At 39.5% G+C, this 17,642-nt stretch overlaps 1 protein-coding gene across 6 annotated transcripts in view; it reads right to left on the bottom strand.

Annotated features, from left to right (window-relative positions):
* Window positions 1-501: 501 nt before the first annotated feature.
* The window catches only part of scn5lab (sodium channel, voltage gated, type V-like, alpha b), a 102,184-nt gene continuing 85,043 nt past the window's right edge, over window positions 502-17,642 (bottom strand). For 5 of the 6 annotated variants that reach the window (XM_056738999.1, XM_056738997.1, XM_056738998.1 and 2 more), the window contains 10 exons: window positions 14,860-15,014; window positions 12,033-12,206; window positions 10,866-10,988; window positions 10,453-10,575; window positions 6,464-6,736; window positions 5,111-5,164; window positions 4,863-5,004; window positions 4,683-4,783; window positions 4,331-4,601; window positions 502-1,960 (listed from right to left, as the gene is read on the bottom strand). In XM_056738999.1, the coding sequence (XP_056594977.1) occupies window positions 732-1,960; window positions 4,331-4,601; window positions 4,683-4,783; window positions 4,863-5,004; window positions 5,111-5,164; window positions 6,464-6,736; window positions 10,453-10,575; window positions 10,866-10,988; window positions 12,033-12,206; window positions 14,860-15,014 (2,645 nt within the window). In that variant the 3' untranslated portion in view covers window positions 502-731. The remainder of the gene's footprint in view (window positions 1,961-4,330; window positions 4,602-4,682; window positions 4,784-4,862; window positions 5,005-5,110; window positions 5,165-6,463; window positions 6,737-10,452; window positions 10,576-10,865; window positions 10,989-12,032; window positions 12,207-14,859; window positions 15,015-17,642) is intronic. The other variant, XM_056739000.1, reaches the window with a different exon arrangement.

Below are 17,642 nucleotides of genomic sequence, written 5' to 3'. Positions count from 1 at the left end.
TGGTTATCATTTATACCTAAACGTAGCAAATTATTGCTGAACGTATACGTGTGCAAAACAACTATTTTCATCTTTAAAAAGAAGGTCTTTCTTGTGTTCTCCTCTCCATACCATGCAGTTTTACAACATGCAAAAGAAATACTTGACAATAGAAACCCATGGTGTGAAAATGATCTCTCGCTAGAAGTTAGTAAAGACAGATTTCAAGCTCCGGTGCCACCGCGTCTGATTGTCTTTTACTAGTAAGTGCACATTGTAGTGACTCTGAGCGATTGTTTTAATAGAAACCGACTGTGTGTTGTACCTGGGACGGGAACAGAAAAAGCAAACAGAAAGAGCAAACAAGTGTCAAAGAGGAGAGCGGCGTTTTTGCTGCTTGTCATCGCTAGCGACATGTAGAAAGAGGTATTCATCATGCGTTCCCACATCAACACACGCCTCTAGATTTACACTCCTGATGTCTTCTATATCAAACCTGTTGTGAAAAGGATTCACACCAACTGAAGTAAGACCTTTAATGATAAAACGTGTTTCGTTCAGTCTAATATTTGATATAATAATCTCTAGGGATCTCACTCATGCATTCAAACTGTGAGCGTGTGCAGAAATCTCCTGTCGGTTCAAACAAAAACAGTGAACCACTAGAGAAATCAAAGAGTTCCTACAAAAACCCATGTGTCATTTCAACTATGTTACATTCGGTAAACAAAAAAGGAAATCGCCCCAAATGGTCACAGAAACGACTGGCGGTCTCTGTCCGGAGAGGGCAAGGTTTCACTGAGGTCCGTGTTTTGGGGGATCAGAGCTTGGAAAAGTTCGCTCGTGGCCCGTGTAACGCTGTCGTACGACGGGGGGGAAGACGTCGCCGACAGCGTCTGGGTGATCTCGAGTCCGTAGTTCTCCTGGATCATACAGGCCACGAGTCCCTCGTCCTCTGGCACGCTGTCACCGTCATATTTGGCGGAGTCGGACATGTTGATCTGACGGTAGAGTAACGAGGCTCGTTTCAGCTGCCGCCTCATCAGATATCTCCTGTACGCTCTTTGGATTATGAGGGCCGACACCTCCTCTTGTTTTCTCCTCAGGGTGGTGGTGATGGGCTCGTACGAGATCTTGGAGGGGTTGGCCATCATGAACTTCTCCTCCATCTGCTGTTTCAAAGCGTCCATCTCGCCCGACTCGCCCAGCACGCGTTTGGTGAAGGCAAATAAGATGTCCAGACAGTGAATCTTGTCTCCGCTCACCATGGGCAGGTCCATGGAAATGAGTTTGATTTTGTTGGGCTTGGCGATGCGCAGCGGCTCTGAAAGTGTGTCGGCGAAATCCGAGAGTTTGGAGTACTCTATGAACTGCGTGGCCTCGGGGTCGAACTTCTCCCAAACCTCGTAGAACATCTCGAAGTCGTCCTCGCTCAACGGTTCCGTGCTCTCCTCCGTAGCAACGCTGAAATTCTCCAAAATAATGGCGATGTACATATTGACCACGATGAGGAAAGAAATGATGATGTAGGTGACAAAAAACGTGATGCCCACTGAAGGATTGCCGCAGTTGCCCCGGGTGTTCGTGCCGATGTGGGGGATATCCGGGTCGCACTCCTCCGGTGAGTTGTTCAGTATAGGGCTCAGCAGGTTGTCCCAGCCGGCGGAGGTGGTGATCTGGAACAGACAGATCATGCTGTTGCCGAACGTCTCGAAGTTGAACATGTCATCGATGCCGCCCTGCTTCTTGACGTAGGCGAAGTTGGCCATGCCAAAGATGGCGTAGATGAACATGACGAGGAAGAGAAGGAGGCCGATGTTGAACAGCGCCGGCAATGACATCATCAAGGCGAAGAGCAGCGTTCGGATTCCTTTGGCCCCTCGGATGAGTCTAAGGATCCGGCCGATCCGAGCTAAGCGGATGACTCGAAACAGAGTGGGCGACACAAAATATTTCTCAATGATGTCGGCGAGAACGACACCTGCAAGCAGAATAAGACTCTAGTCAGTCCAAATCACATGTACACATTTGTCTAATGCCCAAAATTTGCCAGACAGCATTTTAAAACATTAAAGGGGTCATATGGCGTGAAAACGTGTTTTTCTGTGTCTTTCTTTGGTGTGTTATAAGGTGCCCATGCATGTATTAGACAAGTAAAATAGCGGAAATGAAATTGTGGGAACAAAAGATGCATTCTATCTAAAAGCGAAAATGCCTGAAATGCCTTGTGTAACCACACCCCCACAAATCCAGGTCTGCTGGTGGTCAGATTTGACTAAGACAGCCAAAATGTATAAGCAAATAAATTGTTAGTACAATTCTGCCTTGCAAAGGCAAAAGATTGTAACTTTGATTTTGGTCGAAAATGATTATTGATATTTTTGGGATATACCAGACGTCCTTTATCTGTCCATAAGAATCTTGAGTCTATTTCATACTTTTTTCGAGAATATAATGCATTAGTAACTTCCAAAAGCCCAAAGGAAAACAAGGCAGACCACCGTAACACTAGTTACTGCTCTTGACTTGTTTTTGAACGCTCTTATTAAGATACGGTACTCTGCCTTTGCTTAGCTGTACGTCAATATGAAGTTACTGTGGCACCCTGGAGATATGGTATCCTGTCTGGCTTTGAAAAACAGACATCAAGCTCAAGGTAAGAAATGATCTAACACAAAAGTTGCTGCGGACAAACATTTAAATTGTGTACATTTATGCATTTTGCAGACGCTTGTATCCAAAGGGACTTACATTGTTTTTTTTCCTATACATTTATACATAGGTATTTGCAATTCCCTGGGATCGAACCTACAACCTTGCGTTGTTAACGCAATGCTCTGAGCACTGAGCTACAGGAAAAGCTGACGAATTAGATAGATCTACTTCACTTAGCTAGCTATTCTTAGCAGCCTATAAATAGCTTACCAAACTGTTCCATATAAAGCACTGTAAACAAAAAAGTTTTTTACATTATTTTAATAATTCATATTTTTTAATTAGTGACTGTCTGATTCTGCACACTAGTTGCACGATTAGACTCCAATGCTGTGACAGTGTAGTATGTAGCACGATCACACATAAAATCACTACAGTTTGCAATTAAATTCACATCCTTCCTTGTTACCCAATAAAATCAATGGCAATGAATGTCATCGAAGATGTTTAATCCACAACAATCCACAAGAATTCTGAGCATAATTTCAACCTGCTGGGCTGTCATTCACATACATCAAATCGTCCTTTAGGACATTTTATATTCATCCAAAATAAATACCATGATAACTAGATATTATACAGGTGTTACAATAATAGTTTTGTAAATGGTGACCAGACGCAGAATATTGATAATGTGGAAGTTACAGCTTTTGCCTTTGGCGAGACTTCTCATTTTTTGCAGACACTACAGGTAGAAAACAGTAACTTAAAAAAAGGGGTCAAAAGTCAAGTTTAAGTTTTAAGTACATACATTTAAGTACTAAAACATTTAATTGCCATATTTCCAGTGTCCTACCTATCATTAATTTGTCTGAACAAACAAAAACCTTTAAAGTTATTTTCTCAGTTTTACACTAGTGAGTTAAGGTCTTTTGCCTTTGTAGGGCAGAATTGCAGAGGAACCTGATGTTCCAAATATGGTAAGAGGCGTTACATTTCCTACATACGCTTGCAGTATTCCACCAATCACTACACACTGGTGAATTGGCCAATCAGAACACACCTCGCTTTTCAGAGTCATGAGCTTTGTTAAAATTCTGCATGTTTCAGAGAGGCGGAGAAAAGAGGAGATACAAATATGCACGGTATGAGGAAAATACAGCGTTTCTGAACCTTAAATCTTGTTTATACATTGAGTTACATCTAAAACAAACCATAATATTCCTTTCAGCCGTGTCATATCAGCCCTTTAAGGCGCTCTGAGCCTGCGGAAGAGAATGCCGGCTCCTTTCCGTTGGAAATAATAAAAAAAACACGCCGGCAGAAACGCCTTGGTGGACACATTCCCTAAAGCTGTTTTTTTTTCGAAACGTTGAAGAAATGAATTGAACCAGTTCAAGCTCTTTTAACTCCAATGGTAGCAACCCTCATCTTGGTTCCAGCCAATCAGCTGAGCCGACAGAGACGACTGCTGTCATTGTTCTCTTCCCTCAGAGAACCCTCCTGACCGCCGTCAGCATTCATTCTGAAAACTGCTGGTGTTTCTCAGAGCTTCAGAACTGTGCACTGCACATGTCAGATGGTATTCTCGTCGATTTAATGATGAAATAATGATGAAAACATTTCCCACTTTATGTTTAAAACAAAGTACCACTGTGTTTTTTCACACATGTTAGGATCACGTTTGCTGACTTACCCACAATAGACAGAATGACAACCACAAAGTCAAAGATGTTCCAGCTGACGGTGAAGTAGTAACAGCGCAGGGCGAGGATTTTAAGGGTGCACTCGCTGGTGAAGATGACGATGAAGGCCAGGTTGATGTAGTAGAGAATGAACTCGATGCCTGGAGACTGCTCGTCCGTTTCCACCATCATGGTCACCATGTTGAGGATGATGAGGAGCATTATGATGATGTCGAACGCTTGTTTGGAGACCAGGTCAAATAAAAATCCCTGAAATGTGTTCTGAAATACAGTTGTGGTCATCATACAGGTGTGGTCTGACAGATTCCCTCTTTATAATCAAATGCAAGACCTTTAACTCACCAGAGGTCGTGGAATGGGTTTCTGTGGTTTCTTGGATCCGAGCTTCTTCATAGCGTTATAATATTTCTTCTGTTCTTCAGTCATGAAGATGTCCTGTCCTCCTAAGTAAAGAGAAACATCACTGTTATTCTGAGAAAGAGCTCAGCGCGTCGGCGGTCTTCGGCTCGCTGTGTTTAATACTTATCTTTCGCTTCTGCTGGTTGAAATTGTCAATGATGACACCGATGAAGAGATTTAGAGTGAAGAAAGAGCCAAAGATGATGAAGATGACGAAGTAGAGATACATGTACAGACTGTTCTCTTTAATGGGCTGTTCCTCCACCTGTTACATCACAACATCAACAATCATTGACATTCTCTGAACCACTCAACACATGCATCAGCATTAAAACAGTGAACAAATGAGTGTCAGTCACGTGAGGACTTACAGATCGCGAGTCCACCGCCGCGTACATGATCTCCATCCAGCCCTTAAAAGTGGCCTTTGGGAAGAAAAACAAACACTGAAAGACTTTAGGTAAATTAAATAATAAATGTCAATAAAGTAAAATAGTAAATATAATAAATGTATAATGAAATGTACATATAATGTCATTCATGTTATTAAAAGACATATTCATATTTAATTTGTCAAAATGATTTGCTGCTGTTTTGAGAGAGGTTTTGTTTCGAGAGGTTGTTATCTGGGAATAACAAGAGCCATTGAGAGAGAGAGAGTTCTGCCAACGGCTGGAGCGTCATGTGATTCATGGAGCCTTCGGATAGTTCCAGGAAGTTATGTTTTAATTCTTTCATTTTTTTATTCATTAAAAGGCTTTTTCATTTTTAAAGATTTTTTTACAGTAACAGGACAGGAAACGAAGTGGGTGACAGAGTGGGTGGGATCGGGACTCGGGTCATCTAGAGCGCAACAGAGCCATATGTAGGATCACTATCCACAAGGCTATCGGCTCCGACCGCTTTCGCCTTTAAATGTGTTACTTGTAACTTCAGGGAACTATTGAGAGCCTCCATGAACCGCCATCGCTGTGAAGAAACTGTTCCACTGACACGACTCTCTCCTAACGCCTCTGGGAATAACGAAGCTGCAAGTGTCGTGAGTGGCCTATCAGAATCAAGCTTTCCAATAATAAGTTGTAAACCCACACACAGAACAGACGTGTATTCAGTCACAGTGATCTGAGTGGCCTTGTCAGCTCAAAAATACATTCATGTATATTCCGTGTTGTTCTTTTAGGTTGTACCGTCATTTATAAAAACATGTTTTGTGTTGAGATAAAGTGATGCTCAAAGTCTTCACACATGTTTTCTACAGAACCGTTCTTGAGACTTACACGGCTATATAGTCGGTTTTGCAATGTTAATATCTCATGTTAAGGATGTTGATATATATTTCTACTGTAAATCAACATGAAGAATGATGATCTGTGGCTCGCTGGAGCAGCTCACGTGTGTCAAATGTGAATTAGCCAGAGTCAGAAATCCTTTTGCTTTATTTTCCAGTAATGACAGGCTTTTGTGAATGACTGCGGGCGACTATTTCTAGATGCAAATGAAAGGTTTGTCTCGGGTGAAGTCAGAAGAAGGTGATGGAAGGGAGCTAAATGACTTGTTGCTAGGTTACCACAGCAACCAAGTTAAGAGCAAGAAATGGGCACAAAGTTGAGCGTATGGCCCCGGCAGTGGCTAAAAATAAACTTGTGGATGGATTCGCACGCTCTGACAGACAGACGGCGTTGGGAGAAGAGCAAGAGAACCGGACGTGAGGGTACACCGCTCACCACTTGAAGCAGCGCGAGGTACCCGGCGGCCACATTGTCGAAGTTGACTTTGACTTTACTCCAGTAGTACAGCGTGCTGTTCATGGCCAGACACTCCGTCTTGTTGTTGATGTAAGAGGAGTTGTAGATGAAACCCGTCCGGTTGACGCAACGGCCGAACTTGCCGGCGAACAGATTGACGCCCATGATGCTGAAGATGAGCCAGAAGATCAGACACACCAGCAGCACGTTCATGATGGACGGTATGGCCCCGATCAAAGCGTTAACCACCACCTGGTTACCACGGAAACAAATCAAGTGTCAGAGCGCTGTCACATCCACTTGAACAGTATGGAGCCGGCGCTTGTTTCTGACATCACATCAGATACTGAAGGCCATAAACAAACGCTCGGCTGCTGTCAGCGGCTCTTTCATGCTGATTTATGAATGGCCTTTGGCGACTGGCATTTACGCCATTTCCCCGCCTCTCGTATCGCTGGAATAAAACTCATGATATCGTGTATCGAGGGCCAAACGCGCTTGAAATGTCAGTGCCGGCCATTCATAAAACACCAAAATCATTCAAACCCGCACACTTCTGTGATTAGACATAACAAAAGTGAATATTACAAGAGAGAATCTCATGAAACCTGCCGGTAATATCCATAACAATAAAAGACATGGTTTAACTACAGTAACCGTCGCTTTTTGGGTTTATTCTTAAAATGTTTTTGTCAAAACCCTGGTAAGTAGAAATTTACTATGGTATCTAACCATGGTCACTTTAATAAAACGGGTAAAAAAATCATATAAACAAACAAACTTTTACTATAATAAAACAATACTGAGTTTTCTTAACGATAATGTAAACAACATTTTTCTTTATGCAAAATATTTATTTTTATCTCTACTTGGAATTTTTTGTGAGATTCTCTCTCTGTCAAACACACAAACACACACTATATATAAAACTGTATAGACAATATTGTATAATACTGTACAAAACAAAAACACAAGCTCTATTTTTTTCAAAACAAATATCGAAACATTTTTTAATTAAGACTTAAAAAGTAATACTTAAATACACAAAAATAAAAATATAATAATGAAACCAATATCTAAACAAATCACGATACATTCACTTCAGAAGCTAAATGACATTATTTCGTTATCTTAAGAATGTTTAGATATTTGTGCTGAAAAATAAAACTACAATACCAAGTATGACATTTCTTTTTGGCAGTGAAGTGTCTCTTTCAGAATATGTGTAGCATGTAAAAGTGAGAGCGCCTTAGTGGGTCCAAATGGTTTAAAAGGGCCGGCTGTAACAGGAAGTTTTGTCTGCGCGTGAGACAGCGTTTTCTGAACCCGCGGGGCTGTAAAGCGGCGTGACGTCTAATCTGATTTGCCAGATTCACGGAGAACGGCGGGGGAACACCGCACCTCTCATCTTCACCGAGCGTGCAAATCTAAACCACTGCCATTCAATTTACACTGAAGACACAACTACAGACTAACACTACACGACTACATTCAATTACATCAGCATATGATTAACATGTTAAACACAGAGTTCAGCCAAACATCAAAATTCTCTCATCATTTACTCTCTCATGTGGTTTAAAACCTGTATGTGAGACTTTCTTGGGTGTAACACAGCAGAAGATATTTAGAGAAATGTCTCAGTAGTATTGTGTTCATACAATGGAAGTCAATGGGGTTCAGTGTTGTTGTTGATCAACATTCTAGAAAAAAAAAAGAAGCAATGATTGTATAAACTCTGTCTTTAACTACATGTGTTTTTATATCAGTAAACATGTCTTTTTCGAGCGTTTATAATGTCCTGTATGAATAAAATTGTGTTGATATAGAGAGGAGAAACAGGCGCTCTGTGTGTGTTGCGTTGTGTGTATAAATGATGGTGCGAGCATGAAGGCGATGGGGCGCCGCTGCGTTCTCACATGCTAAAAGACTTTTTTGACATTCAATTATCCAGAATACTGATGGTGTTTCCAGCGGACAGAAACAGGCTTCATCATTTTACAGTTTCTCTCTCATGCAGACTGTTTAATAATGTACCGCAGGACTGAATGACAACTACACAACACTACTGTACACATCCATCACTGTCATTCCCTGTAATACTGCCACACAATGACAAAAAAATCAATTGTGAAATAAAATAACACTGTTTCTCTGTGTTAACTGTACACACATACTCTGTTGCTGTACATTGTTATAATCGATATCTACTGGATGTTTTATTTTCTAAATATATAAAACAGGTTTAGATTGTATATATTGGTATCTTAACAATAAGGTGTTATAAGTTAACAGTAGTAAATGCATTAGCTAACACGATATAAAAATGTACAATTGAGTTTTTCAGCATTCATTAATCCGATCAATGTTATTTCATGTCCATACAGTTATTCATGTCAGTTTATCGTGCATTAACAGTGACAACCTTTGATTTTAATAATGTATTAGTAAATGTTGAAATTAACATGAAATAACATCAATAAATGCTGAATAATATTTTTTATTGTTTGTTCATTTTAGCTAATGCATTGACTTTAATAAATAGCACCTTATACCATGGTCTGTTTGAATACTCGATTCTGATTGGCTGGAGGGTGTGCATTAAAACCCTTTAACGCACGGGTAGCTCCAGTCAGTTTGGTTACATTTGAAATTACCTTACAGAATTTTCACCTGTTTGATCTTAAATTACACTGTAAACATCAATGAGAGCTTGAACTTTGCAAATGACCGTGGTATAAACCGGATAATTCACAGCTAGCCGTGCATTAAAGGATTTTAATGCACTTCGAGGAGGCAACCATGTCGTGTATTAAAACCATGTAACGCACAGCTAGCTGTGGATTATCCCTTTCTTATCGTTAAGTGTTACCTGTATATCTTATTAAGTTTGATCATTACTTTCAAAGCATGAATGACGGACACATCTGCTCACTATATCATTGTGTTAATGATGTTATCTGATGAACTATATTACACATTAATGTCTAACACTGAAACCATTTTCCCGTTTCTTAAAGCCTTTGCAATAAATGAGGTGATTCCAAATCAGTCTGTGTGAAATATAATCTGATTAAACATAAGAGTGAGTGAGAATATGAACACATACGAGCCCTAAATGCAGGAAAAAAAAACCTTTCACATCACGTTTAGGGAATTAGTGGAATTAAAGACAAAAACAAACAAAAGCATGATAATGTTTCTCATGGAAACATGTCCACACAATCAGATCAATTGATTCATAAGAAATGATATTCTGATGAAAGAAAATGAAGAATTCTTAAGCACCATTACGATCAGCATAATTCTGGTTACTGATCCAACAAACTCAAACAAACCTGATATTTCTAAATTAAAAATGTCTTTGTTAGTCTGTGTTTTTCGTGCTTTTCTTTGATTCACTTTTGGGTTGTTCTCAGTGATTCTCATTGTTATTGCATTAAACATTCATTGTTCATAAACATTTACAACAAACACCACAATGATGTACAGTTTTAACACTTTACTGTTCTTATTAAAGTCGTTTGGTGAAGAAATCTGATTGATTGTCAATGTACAGATCTTAATGGGACACACTTTCTAACTGCAGAAATTGCTCAATTTATGAGTATCACCCAATAGACCACTTCGCAAGATGTAAATACTGTTGTTTTTTTATCTCACATGTTATTAATTGAACATTTTGATTGTGTTATAAATATCGTGTTGGTCATATCCTTTTGAGGAAGTTCTTCTGGACCAGCATTGTTTATGTCTTTTGAAGTGGTCTATAGAATAATTCATATCAGAAGTTTTAATGAGTGTCAGTAATATGTTTGACTGTAAAGGTGAAGAGGTTTGAGGTAATAGGTTGCACAAGCAAGAAAACACAGAAAGAAATGTTATTTCTGCCTCTAAAGAACAAATGATGAGAGAGAGAGAAAGACAGGGAGAGAGAGAGAGAGAGAGAGGGGGTGAGTGTATCTTACCCTCATGCCTTCAAATCTGGACAGTGCTCTCAGCGGTCTGAGGGCTCTGAGTGTTCTGAGTGATTTGATGGCAGTGAAGTCAGAGTATCCGAGCGTGTTTGCTACGAGGCTGACTAGTGACACCTATGAATGACAAACAGCCCGAGAGAAAGACGCAGCGTTAGGAGACACAATCACAGACTCCAGCTCCATCACAACCTGCAGAAGAAACATCAGCCGCGTGCGTCTGTGCTGGAGGAGAAATGAGTGTTCATGGAAACCCAGCGCTCCTCCTGTAGAACATGTGTGTTAGTGTGAAGAGTGAAGGGCCTCCTCATTGACCTGCTAGGGAACGAAAGGGATTGTAAGACCTGTCTATTGAGTGCACTTTATAAGCGCCAGCGGTGACGGGCCCCGGTCAGAGCGGGTCTTACCCTCATCCCAGCAAAGCGAGACACAGCTCGGAGAGGTCGCAGCGCCCGCAGAGTCCTTAGAACCCGCACGGTGCCGATGTTATCATAATTGAGGGCACGTGCCACCAGACCAAACACTGACACCTGTGAGAATTCAGTTATACTTGCTTTAGTTAGACACACACAACTAAACTTCATGATTATTATTTGAATGAGAATTTCATCTATTTAAAGATCAAGATTCATAACTTTTAAAAAGGTGTTTGGAAAACAAAGATGACTATAGAACTTACAGACTGCAACTTGCAAGTAAAATGACATTTTTGATAGTTTTGAAAGTATAAGTAGGAAATGTAAATGCAAATACCCCAGAAATGTTCAATTCAACGTAAAGCTTAAGTGCTAGTAATTGAGAAAAAGAGATCTCATGAGTTTACGTCACAGCACCAGAGCGATTGGTTTACTCAGTAAAGAATAAAGATTCACTGGAGCTGACAGATGCTTTCATACATCACACACACACACAAAACACACTCGTGCAGGTGTCTGAATGTGTCTCACATGTAGAAAACTTCAACCATTTAATGGTCATTGACATGTCAAAATATCACAATAGTACAAAACCACCCGTCTGTACAATAGAACACAATTCACAGCTACACAACAATGATAACAATCACAAACTAAGCTACAGGACACCTGCGATATGAAGAACAGAAAACCTTGTGAATGCACAGAAATCAAAAGAAAATATACACAAAGAACATGACAATTGTTATTAATGATCATCTTTTGCTGTTTCACAAAAGAGGTACAATAATATATTGTGGCGTGACATGTTTATCATGATACAAAAATGTTTGAAGAAGTTCTCTCTTAGCGTTTCCTCATTCCTTCCTAGATTTTTATTGTGTGTTAAAATCTTGTTTTTTTTTCAGTGACAGATCTATTCAATTAACTGTACAATCCATGTTGTCAATTCAAAAAACATGTTTTACATTTTAAATTGTTCATGTTTTAGAAGTAAATGTGTTAAATGTCCTTTTTTTGTATTTTGTTGAAAATATTCTTATATTATTGTGATTGTGATGACAGTATTGTGTATTGTCTAACATCATGACACAACAGTTCATCATTTCATCTTCAGTATCTTTGAGACATTGATAAAGTGAAGCGATGTTTACTTACATCCACGATGAGAAAGTCCAGCCAGCACCAGTAGTTGGTGAAATATTTCTTGAAGCCGTAAGCGATCCACTTCAGAGTCATTTCCAAGATAAAGATGTAGGTGAACATTTTATCTGCGTATTCAAGGATCACTTTCACCACTTTCCTTTGTTCAATGTAAATATCTTCAAACGCCTGTCAAAAGACACACAATAAACCCATATGATCAGAAAGTGACTTCACTGTTATTCACAGGTTTTTGTCTGTTTTTTAGGAGGGGATTATATTGATATTTTTAGGCCATATTTACATTGCGAGTCTTTTCCGCACAGAAATGGGGAGCGCGCTCTTTTTTTCACGTCAGCGTCGCATCGAGATGAAAAAATCTCAACTTTTCAGAAAGCCGCAAGCGCACTGCAGGTCATGTGACAAGAACCAACTAGCCAATATAGACTCAATGCTCAATGAAGGTGGAGACACAGATGATCACAGCATAACTAAATCTAGAAACAGAGTCATTGCAAGGTATTTTCAGTGCCTATACTCCATATATCCTGTTTATATCTCCTCGTCAAAACGGTTATCGTGGCCCATGGTTGCTAAGCGACGACAGACACCAGGAGAGCACAAAGTCTAGGCGCTTTGGGAGAAGGAGAACGCAGTGCAGCTCGCGTTTTCTGCACAGTTTTAGACACGAAATGTTAATCGGGCCTTTGAGCTCAACAGTTCAACACTGAGGACCTTGTACAGTGATATACTCTTAAAAATGAAATGATGAAATACAATAATTATTTTAGTTACTCCGAGAAGTTCTAGGATCTTTAAAGATATATTTGAAGAGTTTTTTATTGTGTTTTCCAATTAATATCAATCAAACTGCAGTTGGTTGTTTTGATTTAAGCTGTAATAACAAAAAAATACAGAAAGAAAACATGATAACATAATAAAAACATGACTTTTGACAATTTTTAAAGCGGCTCTAACAAACGCGGTATCTCACATTAATCTTGAGTACCTATAGAGTAGTATCTCATACGTCGTATGTTCAAAGAGTATTTTGTTTGAACACATTTATAAAAGATAGACACAACTGTACCATTTTTTCCGAAATCCTACAGTGTGTGCAGGGGGGAGGGGTAGGCTGAACTAAATCACTATCAGTTTCACTCAACGCATGCGGCTCATGTCCGGCATCTTAGTCCAATAAGGGACTAAGAAAAGTTGCTACGAAACAGTTTTATATGTTCTAAAAAAAAACGTTCTGAAACCTGTAGGATCACTGGGGTGTGTATCGAGCACAGAAATATTACGTCATACGCCCAACTCGTTTTTTGACAAATTGACCATGTGAAGCATGAGAAGACAGCACGTTTAACATGGTAAAGAATTCAGAATGCATGAAACACCGTTGCAGGGCTGCTTTAAAAACAGAGTTCTCTCATTTTAGAACCAAACTCTTAATTTCTTTCTTACCATTTTATGACCAGCAGAACCTTATGACTACAAAGAACCTTATGTGTCACATAAAGGACACCGAAAACCACCGAGACATTTCTCAAAATATCTTCTTTTGTGTTCACTGAAGAAAGAGACTCACATACAGAGGGGTGAATGAAAAAATGTAGATGTTGAGGAACTTTTTAGGGTGAATAAATGCCATCAGAATTGAAGTATTCTGTCTTTCTGAAGCGTTCCGAGCGTGCGTCTCCAGCACATACGTGCACTAACGATCAGACAACATCTGCGCCCGGACTCTGTTCTGCAGACGCTGCCGTTTCTCATTTTCTGCTTATGTTTTCATGAGTAATCATTCAAATGGCCGTCTGAAAGAGCAGCTGCTCGCTGGAACTACGGGTAAATGCCAGTAAAATACCAGCCGCTCGGGCACACACCTGGCACCCGGGCAGAGCACTGACATTAGCCCCTCTCTGTGAGTCACATATCTCTGCACAGCACGCAGGCCTCTGATCTTTAAGAAACAGTGCAGTGTCTTATATAATATCATACAGTGAGGACATTATGCAGGTTTTCTGCTCTTATACTCGTTCCTGTGGCTGAATGTTGTGCATAATCGAACAAAGACACTTTTACATCAAGTCGCCATGTGAGCCATTCATCAGTGCGCATTATAACCAAGAAAATGAATCTTTGTCTTGATAATAATCCTCCATCAAAGTGTCAAATTCAATTCTTCTATAAAACATACAGCGTAATGTTTACTCCCGACTGTCTCAAGGAACATTAACTATTGACCTGTAAAGCATCACATAATGTCATATAAATGAAAGCTAAACAAATCTGAATCTCAACTAATATGCGGTCACGCATCACACCGGGTGTTAATTCAGTAATAAAGTGGCTGTATGGCGAGTGAAGATGAGTTAATGTCTGATGGCACGTGTTGATGTGGATTAGCGTCAGCAGACGGCTACGTGTTTGCGTGACAGCAGATCTCCCGCAGACGCAGCGGAGTCGAATGACCGACCGGGCCATCGGCCACCTCAGGCCATCAGCAGAAAACACGCTGCCACTTTCTGCCCTGCACACTGTTCCAGGGTCAGTCTGTGTGCTGGGTTTGAGGTCAGCGTGGATGAGGCGAGTCCACCCAAAACATGACGTGTGTGATCAGTTGAACTATTTGCTTATGAACATGCATATATTAGTATGAATAAAGCACATGCCTTATTCAACATCCCTTAACTTAACTTTACCTTAACCTTAACCTAAAAACTACCTAGGAGAGTTTATTGATGCAAAAGTGGTGTTAATAGTTAGTAAATAGAGAGAACTGGTCCCTTTTCTAAAGTGTGACGAATCATTTTATGTGAAGCTTTTATTTTGGGCTCACCAGAGCTCCGCTGCTGAGGAGGATCATGAAGATGATAAAGGTCTCAAACCAGCTGTGCTCCACGATCTGATAACACGTCCTCCTCAGACGCCACCAGGCTCGGCCCAAACCCTGCGACGTGTTGATGTCACAGCACTTACACCGCCGAACACACACTGAAAAACAAAACAGCAAACATTTCAATATGAATGACAATATCATTCGAATACAGAAAGGGTTTTCCATCTTTATAATAAAAGCTTAAATTTATTTATCAGACGATTTGATCCAAAGCCACATACAAATGAGAGAGCATTTACTTTTCAAAGAACTTCAATTCATTGGCTCTTAGTAAATTGTAAGTACTGTAAAATTTATGTCAAATGCTTTAAAATTATACATGCAAGACTATAATTATAATATTTCAGCTTCTTAATATCCCTTACAAAACTTTTCCATAGTTTTCCAAAATGGAGTTACTGTATCTTTTTTTTATATTGATTACCAATTGTATTACCAGTTTTACTACAAATAGCACGGTTAAAACTGTAAACTTTGCGTTAACATGAAGTATCATGGAGGTTGTGGATGTATCTTCATTATAACCTGTCAGTGTTTAAAGCCCAGCTAGATATTCTGACAACATCACACACCCCATCAAACACATCGTAATGACTTTATTTAACTCAACATGACATTTCATTGAAGTCATTGTATAAGTGTCTGTTCTTGAATAAATGAGTAGATGATTTATTAATCGATCATCAGTCTGTAATTTAACGTCTGAATGAAAGTCTCTCTGGTTTATTGGGACATCTCTGCTTTTCAAAAGCACTTAAAACACTCCAGAGACTTCAAAGAGCTTAAAACACTTGAAAACATCACAAACACAGCTGCAGTGAAGTGTGAAGATCAATAGCTGAAGCGCTCTTGTGTGTCATGCAAATACATAAAGCTAAATAAATGATGCAGTCAGCGTTCGGCTGCTTGCTCGCTTCCTCAAGACACCGCTTTCATATGACCTAATCCCAAGCACCATCACTGAGAGCGCATGTCTGTAACAATAATTCCCTGCCAACAAATCCCATTTCAGCGTCTCGCAGTCATCAAAGAGTCTCAATACAGCCATCACAGCTCCTCCAAATGATCTTATTGCCTGTAAACGTTACATCAGCGTTACAGTAACAATCTTCTCACAACTTGATTTATACCCACGCTCCTCCCGTCGACAGCCTCAGACATTCTCACACCTGGGAATCACCGTTTCACAAGATATTTAACAGAGTTGAAAAAACAAATCATGTCAAGTGATGATGTCATCATTGACAGGAAACACACACGTGTTAAAGCACAGATTCTGTGAAGAACACACACAACAAAACAGAAACATTCTCGCAACCAGCGTTGGGGTAACTAGTTACTGCAATTTAACTTTTCCCTTGAAAAAGTAAAGTAAGGGATTACTTTTGTTTTTCTCTGTAATTTAATTACAATTACTTCTGATTTAATTAAACTAAATACTGTGTGTAATATATGTGTGAACTATAGTGGAATTGACTTCAATATTCAAAGTCAAACTTTAAAATACTCACATTTGTAATATTTAATACTTAAAAATACTACACAGTAAATCAGTAGGTTAAAAAAGGTCAAATTATAACTATTTTGTGAGAGGTAATTTGACCTTGTTTAACACTGTTGATTTTACTGTGTACTTTATGTAGTTTTATATGATTTATTTGAATGAATTAAAAGAGGCGTTTCATGTCTTTCCTTGAATCACTGAACTAATCAAGGTTGATATAGGATAAAGAAAGTAATTAAATACTTTTTGGAAAGAGTAATTTCTACAGTAATCTAATTACACTATTGAATATATCATTAGGAACTTGTAATTAATTACTTTTTCAGAGTAACTTACCCAACGCTGCTCGCAACTACACGTAGCACTCAAGCTTTAAACACAAATACACAAACCTACATGTATTTTCTTCAGAAATGTGCAAATGTATTTTCTAAATGTCACAGCTGTTGGAGAATTAACGCTCAAGGCGGATTATTCAAACATTCATGACATTCATCAGTTTATTTTCTAGAAGGTCTAAGTGAATTAAACCTCACATTAAACTCTTCAGAAGCTGATTTTGACTTCAGAATGAAGTGAGACAGCATTTAGCTTTTTACCTGGATGAGGTGAATGTGTGTGATTCTGCCCTTTAAGTTCTCCTTCAGAGAGCTGTCGACTGATTCAATTCAATCACGTTCAAGTGCCATTATTCCATTTACAGGCGAGAAACCCTGTCTTATTTCAAACGCTTCCCTGTCTCAACTCACATCAGTCCAGAATTATCAGAGGAAATACATGACAGCCGTGAATCATTCACTTGTTTATGAGCTGTCGAGCGAAGCAGTCCGAACGTTTTCTGAAATAAAGTGCACAGCTAGCACGGAAAAAAGTCCAGTTTAAAGACACAGCTCATCCTCATGTCATACCAGTGCAAGTTTCTTCTTCAGAAAACAAGAGAAGATATTTTGAAGAATGTTGATTATCAGACAACACTGAACCCCATTGACTTAATCCTTTGTTACATTTATATAGCGCTTTTCTGGACACTCAAAGCGCCTTACATGGAAGGGGGGAATCACCACCTGGATGATGCGACGGCAGCCATATTGCGCTAGAACGCCCGCCACACACACACACACAGAGAGTCAGGACCTCAGTTTAACGTATCATCGAAGGACTTCCATTGTGTGAACACAAAACCATTGTGACATTTCTTAAAATATCTTCTGTTGTGTTG

The sequence above is a fragment of the Triplophysa dalaica genome, chromosome 23, assembly GCF_015846415.1.
Source record: "Triplophysa dalaica isolate WHDGS20190420 chromosome 23, ASM1584641v1, whole genome shotgun sequence".
NCBI classification, from domain to species: domain Eukaryota; kingdom Metazoa; phylum Chordata; class Actinopteri; order Cypriniformes; family Nemacheilidae; genus Triplophysa; species Triplophysa dalaica.
This window is presented reverse-complemented; position numbering and strand designations above follow the sequence as displayed.